Here is a 13,503-nt window from a genome sequence, read left to right as displayed (position 1 = left end):
TAGCTAAACAAAATGGCAGGACTACAGGTCCTGCCCCAGTAAAGGAGGAAATATCGCTCTTCAAATTAAGAGCCAGAAGCTTAGGGAAAAGGGGAAAAAATGGTTCCTAAAACTGGCTAAAGGTAGCACTTGGCATGCATCCCTCTTAGATGTTTGTTAGGTTTCTTTAGTGTGTTCCCAAGTAATCTGATTTGTTCCTGAATTATCTGGTCTTGGAAAGGAGGGTCTGCTAGGTGCACTACAATTAATGGAGATTTCCCAGGGGAAGAGGTGGCTTAGGGCTCAGGTTTGCCTACATCCCAAGGGAATATATTTAATAGCGAGTTAGGCATTTCTAAATATCTACAGAAGCTTTCTTTATGAATGAAAAGGTTAAGCAAGTCAAGAGCTGTCATATTAGTTGTCACTTACTAAGTTTTTGATTCATTAATATGAAAGTCATGTTCCAGAATTGAGAAAATATATATGAATACTGTTTTTACAGCTCTTTGCTAAAAGTCTCAGGTATGGAAGAAAAAGGTTGCAAGAGCTTGCAGTTGAAAGAAGCAAAGAACAAGATGTCCAAGGCAAGATTTTAGAATTATGTCTATTTTCAGCTAGTTGCTTTAACTCCTCCATCTGTAGTTTTGGGGGGAATGCACCACATTCAGCAAGTGTACCCTAAAGAAGAGCATGCTTAAATTCAGAAGGTGCAGATCTGTGTTTGCACATATTCCAGTAATGGAAAAGTCATTTATCAACTGAGCCATGAAATAGCTGTATGACTGGGCCCTGTCGTTCAATGGTGGTGTGGTTAGACTGGTGCAGTAGTCAAGAAGTTAAGTGTGATTATCTTATTGCTATTTTGTTGTCAATTCAGAATTGCCAACAGCAGAGATTCCAAAAGCTATGCAAGACACAACTTATCAGTTTGTGTCACAAAGTAGCAGAGAAGAAATGGGAAATAAAGAAATTGTTGAACCTATGGTAAGTACTTTCAGTGTAAAGTCATATTACTGTGCACTTAAGTTTTCCATGGCGCCATGAAAAGCCTGAAACTACTTCCCTTCCAACTAGGGGGTGGGGGAGAGGAGAGAGATTGGGGTCTGTGCTCTACACATCACTCCTTCCCTTTCCCGGAGTAGTCTGGAAAATATTTTAGCCCTCTTAAAGTCTGTCAGCATCATGCAGCTCCACCAGACACTAGGAATCTGGAAGCTCAGCCTTGCTCAATGCACTAATGTCAGACAGCCATGCTTTTGTAAGGGTCTTGTCTTGGTTCCTTACTGCTTAACAAAATGAGTTTGGGTAGGTTCCTCTGGGGTTTTTCCTGAAGTCTGAGATATTAATGATACACCATAACTGGGTGCTTTAGCTGAAATAGCAGTTCATACTATAAAAGAAGTAGTCTTCTTTGGCAATCCCTCGTAGCCTAGTAAGATTGTCTTCCATAAACACGGTTTTAACAATGAGTCCATAAGTGACTGTGGAGGCCAATTCTAGATCCACACGTCCTTCCACAGTGGGGACATTGTGTTACGATATTGAAGCAATGATGCTGCAAGCTGATTGCTTGGAAAAGTCATGTGATGTTGGGAGTGTCTGTGGGAAACAGACAGCACCGGAATTAGCTCAGAGTGTAATATGAGCTGCACAGGAAGTGCTTGCGGAGTCGTCTGCTGGAGATTGAAGAGAGCAGACATGTTTTCTGTAACACTGCAAAGACAGGAATAAAGCCATGTAAATACGTTTCTGTCTTATCTCTTTCCCCTGCCGGGGGGGGGCAGGAAAGAGTGGTGTGTTCTTCTCACGCTGAGAAGGATCGCCTATCGCGACCTCTGCCTGGTCCCTGCCGGGAGAGCAGACCGGGAGGTCAACAGGAGACCAAGCCGGGTGCCTGGGAGAGTTGCCGGTTTCTCCTGATAAAGGCTTGGAATCCAACATCTGGTAGCAAGAGCCGATGGTTTCATTCCATGAAAGCAGCGAAAGAGGTTGGTGGATCGTAACTTCATCCTCTGCAAATAGATAAGGGAAGATATGGTAGCGGGCGGATGGAAGCTGCAAGACCGGCAGGACATCGGAGCAATCGTTTTTGCTGATAAGCCAATGAGCAACGGAACCCCCAAGGTATGCTGATTTTATGGGCTAAAAGGGTGAACGCAGATTGAAGATTCTCTGGTTCACAAGAGCTGTTTCTTGGATTAGAAACGGCACTGAGAGAGAGCCACATACTTCGCATTCTTGGGATAGATAAGAAGCTTGTTGTTCAAGCTTGGAATGTCCAGTTGCTAAGCAACGGGACGTCAATCTTTTCAGCTACTTCGGAGATAGTTAGCTTGAAAAGGAAGTGGAAATCTACTGGCCACCGGAAGAGGCTGGGACTGTGAAGAGGCTGGAAAAACACTGGGTAAACATTCCAGCGTTTGTTTTGTCTTTGGCTAACTGCTCTTGGAGGGACTTTCCAGAGCTGCCAAGTGCCAATAGACTCTTGGATTTTACAAGGCTCGAGAGTGAGAGCTGAGGCTTGGATTCAAAATGGATACCAAGAAGGGGGGAGGCTTACCTTACCCACCTCCACTGACTAATGACAATTATGCCTCATGGTCTATAAAGATGAAAGCCCTGCTACAGAATCAGAGGATTTTTGGGGTGATTGAGAACCCCATCCCTGCTGCACCAACGCCAGGTTGGAATTCACAGAATGTGAGAGCCGGGACGGCCATAATTCTGTGTATCTCAGATGATCAGCTCGTGCATGTTCAGGATTTGGAATACGCACGTGAGATTTGGGAAACGCTGCGTAGAATACATCAAATGAAAGGGACAGACTTGCTGCAATAGATGTCAAAGACAGGGGGAGAGAAACTCGGAGTTCTGACACCCCCACTGCTATTGCAAGTGAAGAACAGGCTGTTGCTTTGAACGTTGTCCGTTGTTACAATTGTGGACAGACTGGGCATCTTCAGCGGAACTGTAAGAAGCCACGTCAACAGAAAGGAGCTAAGGGGAGCTCTGCAAAGCCTGAGGCGTCAGGCAAAAGTCGTACCAAGTCCCAGATGAAACCTGCAAAAGCATTGCTGTCAACAAAAGCCGAGTTTTCAATGAAGAACGCTTTTGTTATTGACACGGGTTGCACGCAACACATGACGTCGCGCCGAGGACTGTTTTCCACGTTTAAGAAGCAAAGCTTCACTGTGAAACTGGCCAATGGCCAGGAACTGAAAGCGATCGGGTTTGGGACTGTGTATCTTGAAAGTCTGAACTTGACTATTAACAATGTGTATTTGGTTCCTGGTTTAAAGTACAATCTGCTGAGTGTTTCGCAGATCACAAAGAAAGGACTGATTTTGTCCTATGATGAAGAAAACTGCAAAATCTTCAAAGATGGAGAGCTGTATCTTTCTGCCAGAGAGAAAGATGGACTGTATTTGTTGACTTTTGATGAAAGTGATTGCATAAAATGTAATGCTTCTGAGTCTAACATGATCTCTCTTGCAGGTGTGACGAAAAATGTCCGGAAGACGAGAGTAAACAAAGCTTTTCAGCGAGTGTATGCTGATGTGATTGGTCCTCTAGCACCTTCTAGAGGCAATGCAAGATATTATCTTGTGTGTGTGGATCATTTCTCTCATTACGTGTGGTTATTCATGTTGAACAAACCACAAGAAGCCTTAGAAAGGTTTAAAGAGTTTTGTGAGAAGGTTAAGAATATTCATGATGCGAACATTGATTGTCTTTTCACAGATGAAAAGCCAGTTTTTCTTTTACAGGATTTTCAGGATTTCCTGCATAAGAAAGGAATAAGGCACAAGATTGCTGTTTCAGCAGATGCATGGAACAAAAGTGTCTGTGTGCAAGTGAACAAAGAATTGCAAAATGGCATGAAGGCGCAATTGCTGAGTTCACGTTTGCCACATGAGTTTTGGGCTGAATCTCTATCATGTTATTGTTACAGTTGGGTGAGAAAGGTTTCCAAAGGTATGGAATGTTCTCCTTTTGAGAAGCTGTTCCACAGAAAACCTTCTGTCGCGCATTTTAAGGTTTTTGGATCTCAAGTCAGGACTGAAACTCCAGATGGGGTGAAGAATGCCAGAGGCATTTTTGTGGGTTATGAAAAAGGTCTCTACAGAGTAATTTTGTCTGAATCTGGTCAGGTGATTCTCACAAAATTTCTAGAGAGTGCTCCTGAACAGGAGAGAGTAATTGTTCACACATTTCCCACTGAGGACAGTTCAGATGATGATGATGATTTTACTGATTACAGTGGTACTGAGAGTGATAGTGATAGCTCGAAGAGCTCAGTTGATACAGTCATTGAGAGGAACTCTCACACAATGGCTAGACCTTCACAGGTGGAGGATGAACTACTGTTTACTATTGGAACTGGTTCTCCAAAGAGTCCTGAGTTTGCTAACTCAGCTGTAGCGTGTGTTACTATTGTTGACAACTCAAGACAGATTAAAGCTGTGTCTAAGTCAGAGACAGAAACACAACAGGGAGTTGCTAAGCGTAACACTACATTCCCTAGCCAAGGAAATGCAGATGCAATCATTCCTTGGAAGTCAGACAACCAGAGAGGTACACTGGGGAAACCAGTGGCGGGTAGTTCCAAGGGTGGAACTGAAACAACAGGGGAGTGTTATATGTATAACAATTGTTTGTTTTCTTCTCTGTATCAAGCTTTGCTCGCAGCACACATTGAATCAAATGGGGGAGTATGTTACGATATTGAAGCAATGATGCTGCAAGCTGATTGCTTGGAAAAGTCATGTGATGTTGGGAGTGTCTGTGGGAAACAGACAGCACCGGAATTAGCTCAGAGTGTAATATGAGCTGCACAGGAAGTGCTTGCGGAGTCGTCTGCTGGAGATTGAAGAGAGCAGACATGTTTTCTGTAACACTGCAAAGACAGGAATAAAGCCATGTAAATACGTTTCTGTCTTATCTCTTTCCCCTGCCGGGGGGGGGGCAGGAAAGAGTGGTGTGTTCTTCTCACGCTGAGAAGGATCGCCTATCGCGACCTCTGCCTGGTCCCTGCCGGGAGAGCAGACCGGGAGGTCAACAGGAGACCAAGCCGGGTGCCTGGGAGAGTTGCCGGTTTCTCCTGATAAAGGCTTGGAATCCAACACATTGGTGTCCGGGTGGGAATTGATCACTGTGTGGATTTGCCAATTGCGCCTTCCTCTTAGCACGTTTCTCCCTTGCGTCCTGAGTTTGAGGGTCTTCAAAGCCCATGACACCTTTGATAAAGGCTGTTCTCCAGCTGGAGCGCTCGCAGGCCGGTGTTTCCCAGTTGTCGGTGTTTATACTACATTTTTTTAGATTTGCCTTGAGACAGTCTTTAAACCTCTTTTGTTGACCACCAGTATTCCGCTTTCCATTTTTAAGTTCGCAATAGAGTAGTTGCTTTGGAAGACGATCATCAGGCATCCACACAACATGACCAGTCCAACGAAGTTAATGTTGAAGAACCATTGTAGTGTCATCCTGCACACTATAATTCCATTGGGAGCTTGTTTTCCTCTTTTCAGTTTTCTTCTCTTCTCACTCCCTTATTAATGTTTCTTTTTTTGAGTTGTCCTTTTAGGACAGGAAGCCTCCTCACCATCCCAATACCTTAGCCATGCTGTCATATCCATATTCTGATATAAGTGGAGTTTAGTGACAGTCCCCTCTCTGTAAGACTAGCGTCATAGGTACACTTGGCTTAGAATCATAGAATTGTAGAGTTGGAAGGGCCAACAGTGTAACGCGGCAGCTAAAAAAGCCAATGCAATTCTGGGCTGCATCAATAGGAGTATAGCATCTAGATCAAGGGAAGTAATAGTGCCACTGTATTCTGCTCTGGTCAGACCTCACCTGGAGTACTGTGTTCAGTTCTGGGCACCACAGTTCAAGAAGGACACTGACAAACTGGAACGTGTCCAGAGGAGGGCAACCAAAATGGTCAAAGGCCTGGAAACGATGCCTTATGAGGAATGGCTAAGGGAGCTGGGCTTGTTTAGCCTGGAGAAGAGGAGGTTAAGGGGTGATATGATAGCCATGTTCAAATATATAAAAGGATGTCACATAGAGGAGGGAGAAAGGTTGTTTTCTGCTGCTCCAGAGAAGCGGACACGGAGCAATGGATCCAAACTACAAGAAAGAAGATTCCACCTAAACATTAGGAAGAACTTCTTGACAGTAAGAGCTGTTTGACAGTGGAATTTGCTGCCAAGGAGTGTGGCGGAGTCTCCTTCTTTGGAGGTCTTTAAGCAGAGGCTTGACAACCATATGTCAGGAGTGCTCTGATGGTGTTTCCTGCTTGGCAGGGGGTTGGACTCGATGGCCCTTGTGGTCTCTTCCAACTCTATGATTCTAGGAAGGGACCCTGAGGATCACTGAGTCAACCACAGCAATGCAGGAATATGCAGCTTTCCCATACAGGGATAAAGCCTGCAACCTTGGTGTTTTCAGAACCATGCTCTAACCAGCTGAGCTAGTAAGTGAACTTAGTGGAGCTGACCTCTGAGTCAACATGTGTGAGATTGCAGTGTAAAAAAGCAGTCTTGGAGTAGAGCATAGAAAGACTACACATCCAGTTATATTATGGAAAAAACTATGCTTTCAACAGAATTGGGGCCTTGTTCTTAGGTGAAATTCTAATAGATCCAGCTATTTAGCTTCTACATCTCACATTTAGTCCAAAAAAGGAACCATAAAATTCAACACAGAAGCTCTGTCTAGCCTGAAATATTCATCTTCTACTGAGTAATGAACATATGCCCAAAAAGAACATGACTGAGAAGTAAATTTTGTTTGCTAAGAGACTGATCACTCCCCCCTCCCAAACTTGTAATATCAGGAAAGTGTTGGTGGAGTGTCTGCTGCATCTGATGGCTCTACCCAAGAGACGTCTGTAAGACTAGAGGTTGAGGGTAAGCAGGTTGCAGTGGAAAAGGTATGTTTTATGATTTGTTCCAAGTTTTATCTGTCACCGAATAAAAAAGAATGTTTAGGTCTAGTATAACTGGATCCAATGTTATCCACAGACTTTTAGGGTCATTCTTGAGGATATGATTAAGAGCTGCTTTCAGATTTCACATTTGTTGTGATTTTGGCAACTAGCAGCCATGCAGAGGATTTCCCCCCCTACCCCGTGCTGTTTTCCCAGTGAAACAAAACAATAACACACCACCACCACAAACACATTTAAAAAGCTGTAGAATATTAACCAGCCCCAGGCCTGCTGCCTAAAAGAATACCCTCCACAAGAAGGCCAATCTTAGCTCCTATCCTGAGATAGGACCAAATTAAAAAACCTGACTCTTCAGAAAGGCTAGTGAGAAGAGTATCGATCTCCAGCAATTTCAGGGCTAGGAGAAAAACCTGTAATCCTGGAGAGCTGTCCCAAGTCAGTTTAGAAAATATTGATCTAGATGGACCAGTGGTCTGAGTTTGTGGAAGGCGGATTTCTGGGTGCTTGCTTCTGTTCCTGCTGCTATGTTTTATTCATTTTTATCTGAAAATGTAATATGAATTATAATTGTATTTGCACTGTTGGTTGTTGGTTGATTTTTGCATGTTTAGTGTTTTTGTTGAAAACTTACCGTATTTTTCGCCCTATAAGACGCACTTTTCCCCCTCCAAAAATGAAGGGGAAATGTGTGTGCGTCTTATGGGGCGAATGCAGGCTGCTTGGGTTCAGCGATAGCAACGCGAAGCCTCCGAAGCCTGCGCTCCGGAGGCTTCGCGTTGCTTCCGCTGGAGCCAGGAGAGTCTGCTCTTTGAGGCTGGCGGTGGGGAAAGCAGCGCTTCCCCCATCGCCAGCCCCAGAGGATGGGGGGCAGCAGGAAGGCGCGCGACGCCTTCCCGCTACTCTCTGACCCCGCTTTGAGGCTGGCGGGGGGGAAAGCAGCGCTTCCCCCTTCGCCAGCCCCAGAGGATGGGGGGCAGTGGGGAGACGCACGACGCCTTCCCGCTACTCTCTGACCCCGCTTTGAGGCTGGCGGGGGGGGAAGCAGCGCTTCCCCCTTCGCCAGCCCCAGAGGATGGGGGGCAGCGGGAAGGTGCGCGACACCATACCGCTACTCCCCAACCCGGCTTCGAGGCTGGCGGGGGGGAAAGCAGCGCTTCCCCCTCGCCAGCCCCAGAGGATGGGGGGTAGCAGGATGGCGCGTGACGCCTTCCCGCTACTCCCCAATCCGGCTTCGAGGCTGGCGGGGGGGAAAGCAGCGCTTCCCCCTTCGCCAGCCCCAGAGGATGGGGGGTAGCAGGATGGCGCGCGACGCCTCCCCGCTACTCCCCAACCCGGCTTCGAGGCTGGCGGGGGGGGGAAAGCAGCTCTTCCCCCTTCGCCAGCCCCAGAGGATGGGGGGCAGCGTGGAGGCGCGCGACGCCTTCCCGCTACTCTCTGACCTCGCTTTGAGGCTGGCGGGGGGGAAAGCAGCGCTTCCCCCTTCGCCAGCCCCAGAGGATTGGGGGCAGCGGGAAGGCGCGCGACACCATCCCGCTACTCCCCAACCCGGCTTCGAGGCTGGCGGGAGGGGGGGAAAGCAGCGCTTCCCCCTTCGCCAGCCCCAGAGGATGGGGGTAGCAGGATGGCGCGCGACGCCTTCCCGCTACTCCCCAACCCGGCTTCGAGGCTGGCGGGGGGGGGGGAAGCAGCGCTTCCCCCTTCGCCAGCCCCAGAGGATGGGGGGCAGCAGGATGGCGTGCGACACCATCCCGCTACTCTCCAACCCTCCTGTGGGCTTTTGCGGGAGATGGGGGAATTCCCCCACCTCCCTAAAAGCAGGCAAAAGCTGTGCGCTCTTTAAAGGGGCTCCGCGGCTTCTGCTGGCTTTTCTTGGAGGTGGGGGAATTCCCCCACCTCGTAGAAAAGCCCGCAGGAGTCGCGCACCCTTTGAAGAGTGCGCCCCTCCTGGGGGCTTTTCCCCGAGGAGGGAGAAGGGACTGACTGGCCGTTTCAGTCCCTTTTCCCTCCTGGTCGAAAAGCCCATAGGAGTCGCGCACGGCTCCTGTGAGCTTTTGCGGGAGGTGGGGGAATTCCGCCACCTCCCGCAAAAGCAGGGAGAAGGTCTTGGAGTAGTGCACAGGCTGCGTGCAGCCTGTCCGCTGCTCCCAGAGCTGCGGGGGGGAAATCATATTTTTTTCCTTCATTTCCCCCCCTGAAAACTAGGTGCGTCCTATGGGCCGGTGCGTCCAATAGGGTGAAAAATACGGTATTTGTTTTAAGCTGGGGTGGTGGCCAACTTGTGGCCCGACTCCAACTCCCATCAACCCTGCGGTCAGTGGTCATGGAAGATGGGAGCTGTAGTCCAACAACATCTTGAGGGCCACAAGTTGGCCACCCTGGTTTAAACCTTTAAGCCTTAAAGAAAAATAGGATAAAAAAATACTTCAAAAATAAATGTGTAAGTAAAAACTGAGACAGCTTTGTAACTTTAAGTGTACAGTTGTACTGACACTTTTCGGTAGCAGTACTAAGATACTAGTCTAACCATATGACCATGTTTGCAAAATGAACTTGAATGAGTAATTCCTTGGTAAATTTCTGTGAGACCACAAATGTGCAGCAGAATTCTGGGGAAATCTGATTTTTTTCACACTTTTAAGGAGCATAATCATTCATCATTTACCCTTTGAGTGGCTGTTATAAGTCCTTGCGTTGCTTTATAATGTAGGGAAATGAAGACAATGCTCCAGATAATGAAGAAGAAAAAGAAAAGGATAAAAGAGCTGTAGATTTGCTAAATACTTTCCGGGTAAGTATTAGGCTAGGCTAATGTAGCGCTAAACCATGGTTCACAATTACATATTAACATGGCCACAATATCTGCCAACAAGTTAATAAAAAGAATGCCTGCCAAGTCTATGTGAGTTGTTGTGCCCTGATTATAATAAAATAGCTGCACATAAAAATAAATGAAATCAAATGCAAGTATGTCTTTACTATGAGGAAAAATTATCAAAATGTCCCCAAGTCTAAACTCTGTAACTCTTAGAGCAGGTTTCCTCAAACATGGCCCTCCAGATGTTTTGAGACTACAATTCCCATCATCCCTAACCACTGGTCCTGCTAGCTAGGGATCATGGGAGTTGCAGGCCAAAAATATCTGGCGGGCTGAGTTTGAGGAAGCCTGTCTTAGAGGTATATCCTGTTTATCAATGGCAATTTCTGGCCTCTTTCTCTTGGCTGTGCTGTCTTCTCGATGCACACAGCCCTTACTCTTTCCTGTCTGCAATCTTGAAATAAAAGCCAAGAGAAGCACGCTGTCCAAAATCCCTGCCAGCAATGCCTTTGCCACAGGCTAGCAAAGCAAAGTTATTGGTGGGGGCAAAGGATGCTTCCCTCCCTTAATGTGGCTCAGCCTCTGTCTCCTGTGAGAGCTGTTTGCAAAGAACTGCAAGCTACGTGAACCCGTCGTGAGTCATTCACACATGACTTGGGTGCAAAGCCTATAGCCCCCTTGCATTGTTCCCCTGCAACTGATGTTAAGAGGCATGCTGCCTCTGATTCTAGAGGGACCAATACCCGTCATGACTAGAAGCCGTGTGTACCCTTGTCCTCCATTAATTTGTCAACTTCATTCCCCTTTCAACGATATCTTCTTGACCATACCTCGTGATGGTGAATTCAAGTAGCCATGCGTTTCCTTTAGAACTTCCTTTTGCTTGTCCTAAATCTCCCACCCTCAGCTTCCTTGGATGGAAATGCTGTGCTAGATAGGCCTTTGCTCTGTTTTTGCAGGGCTCTTTTGATAGTCCTATGCTATGGGTAGGCAAACTAAGGCCCGGGGGCCGAATCTGGCCCAATCTCCTTCTCAATCCAGCCTGCGGACAGTCCGGGAATCAGCATGTTTTTACATGAGTAGAATGCGCCCTTTTATTCAAAATGCATCTCTGGGTTATTTGTGGGGCATAGAAATTAGTTCATCCCCCCCCCCAAATACAGTGGTACCTCAGGTTACAGACGCTTCAGGTTACAGACGCTTCAGGTTACAGACTCCACCAACACAGAAATAGTACCTCGGGTTAAGAACTTTGCTTCAGGATGGGAACAGAAATCGTGCTACGGCAGCAGCGGGAGGCCCCATTAGCTAAAGTGGTCTTTGGGTTAAGAACAGTTTCAGGTTAAAAACGGACCTCTGGAACAAATTAAGTACCGTATTTTTTGCTCTATAAGACTCACTTTTTCCCTCCTAAAAAGTAAGGGGAAATGTGTGTGCGTCTTATGGAGCGAATGCAGGCTGCGCAGCTATCCCAGAAGCCAGAACAGCAAGAGGGATCGCTGCTTTCACTGCGCAGCGATTCCTCTTGCTGTTCTGGCCTCTGAGATTCATGATATTTTTTTTCTTGTTTTCCTCCTCCAAAAACTAGGTGTGTCTTGTGGTCTGGTGCGTCTTATAGAGCAAAAAATATGGTACTTAACCCGAGGTACCACTGTATAGTCCAGCCCCCACAAGGTCTGAGGGACAGTGGACCGGCCTTCTGAAAAGGTTTGCTGACCCCTGTCTATGCTCTGACAAGCAGCGGGCTTGAATGCTTCCTGATGCTGGGCTGGGGAATCTATTCGACTGCAGTTTATTTCATCCCTAATCATTGGCCACTGTGGCTGAAGCTGACAGGAAGTCCAATGACTTCTGGAGAGCTGCAGGTTTCTCAGCGATGACATACAACATAGTGTGTATGTGGGAGTAACATGGGAATAGCCAAGGTGGGGCAGGGAGAGGCAGCTGCCCTCCTCCAGATCAATAAAAATATAAAATCAAAAATACATTGGTAACTGAGGTTCTTCCCCCCCCCACACACACACAAAGTCCTGGCTATGCCCACGGAGAGTAGTGAATGGTTATGTCTTTATATATGAAGTGAGAAATATGGGGATAAATAGGAAGTAGAAGAGCAATCTCTAAGTCCCTTTCACCAAAGCCCGATTCCTTCCATCAACAAACGTTGTGATGAATATAATACTGAATAGTGCAGCATCTATCACACAGCTGCTCACCAATCATTTTCATGTGTAAAACTGAACATCACCTCGTTGGTTTATTCCTTTGTTTTGTTCCCTATGCAGGACATGTACCAGACAGGAGCAAAGTCTTTCAGTTTTCTGACCCTCTGTAAAAACAAGACAAAGAAAGAAGTTGCAGAGAAATTCTTTAGCTTGCTTGTTCTAAAGAAAGAACGAGCTATTGAGGTGGCCCAGGCTGCTCCCTATGCTGACATTGTGGTGACGATGGGTCCAAACTTCCATACTCTCTGAAGAGTAGAGCGGTCTCCTTTTAACCATTAGTTGCTATGGTTGAAAACTGTACTCTGCATTCTATGAAAGTTGTAAAGAGACACCTTACAGCATACCTAGATCTTTGGATTAGACAGTGTCCAGTGCCCACATGCACTTAAGAACAAGAGCTAATAGACTATGTGCAGAAATATTATATTGTTAAAAAGAAACAAAAAAGAAACACAATGCCTTTGTTTAATTAGCACATCCAGAGTTCAAGCTGTATGTTAGGAGGAACACTGCTGCTGTTGTTGGTTTTAAAAAATGTTAAAGTATAATTTACATAGGCTACCTGTTTTTCTGTTTTCCATATGAAGTAAAAACAGGGTTAGCTATGTTTGATTCTGTATGCAAAGCTGGTTGATTGTTAGCTATCAAAATGTGGATATTGGCACGTAGCAATAATGGGAATTCTGTACAGCTGTGGTCTTCTTGACCCACATTTGTATTATTTAACATTTTTAGTTACTGCACACTGTATGGAACATTGTAATAATTTCATTAAGGCAAACGTGATGCTTGTTCTGTATGTTGCCTGTTTCGGGAACTGGATGCATTTCTGCTGTGCATCCAAGTCCCCACAGACACCACACACTGGGTACTTGAGTTTGCACTTCGCAGACACTTGAAGTATAGTGGCAATGGTGGCTTTGGATTGGTGACACAGGAGTGTTCCAAAAGGAGTGCTACCTGCCTCCTCATCCTACTCCTTGCTTTGCAGTATTGAAGCTTGAGTACCATCCAGGGACACCCTTAGGCTGCAGAAAGGGACCCCCGCCCCAGAAAGTGATGAGACAGATCTATTGCTCACTATGGTTTAGCCCCAAAATATGGACACTGGAACTCTTATAAAATAGTTGTATATATGTATGTGTTCTCCTATATAACCTGTGTCGTTAAATACAGTGTTTTGTTCTTTTTTCCCTGTATCTCCTGAAACTTTTGACTCATTAAGTAAATGCATTTTTGAACCTGAAATTGTAGAATTTGATGCACTGTGTACGGGGGTGGGAAGCTTAGCAAAAATGTCGTCAAACTTAAACAGTGCCAAGAGCCAAACTAGACTTGATGGCCACACAGTAGTTTGCTTAAACCTTAAGCCAGTTACTCAAACCTTAAACCATACACAAACCAGGGGGACAAGGGGTCTGATTCCTGGAGCAGAAGCACCATAGAGATGCTAAATCCTTCCTTGTCCACAGCTGATCTGCTTCGTAGTCTGTGTCCACCAACAATTGAAGTGAAATGGTCCTCAA

General features: G+C 46.2%; 1 protein-coding gene across 6 annotated transcripts in view; it reads left to right on the top strand.

The window, feature by feature from the left end:
* Nucleotides 1-13,225, top strand: part of RAD21L1 (RAD21 cohesin complex component like 1) — a 29,478-nt gene extending 16,253 nt beyond the window's left edge. For all 6 annotated transcript variants that reach the window (XM_083447410.1, XM_083447412.1, XM_083447414.1 and 3 more), the window contains 5 exons: nucleotides 485-566; nucleotides 860-966; nucleotides 6,824-6,919; nucleotides 9,645-9,725; nucleotides 12,038-13,225. In XM_083447410.1, the coding sequence (XP_083303536.1) occupies nucleotides 485-566; nucleotides 860-966; nucleotides 6,824-6,919; nucleotides 9,645-9,725; nucleotides 12,038-12,226 (555 nt within the window). In that variant the 3' untranslated portion in view covers nucleotides 12,227-13,225. The remainder of the gene's footprint in view (nucleotides 1-484; nucleotides 567-859; nucleotides 967-6,823; nucleotides 6,920-9,644; nucleotides 9,726-12,037) is intronic.
* Nucleotides 13,226-13,503: the final 278 nt, after the last annotated feature.

The sequence above is a fragment of the Podarcis tiliguerta genome, assembly GCF_965153285.1.
Source record: "Podarcis tiliguerta genome assembly, chromosome: 6".
In the NCBI taxonomy this organism is placed as follows: Eukaryota; Metazoa; Chordata; class Lepidosauria; order Squamata; family Lacertidae; genus Podarcis; species Podarcis tiliguerta.
Note: the sequence above shows the minus strand (reverse complement) of the source record. Positions and strands in the feature narration are given on the sequence as shown.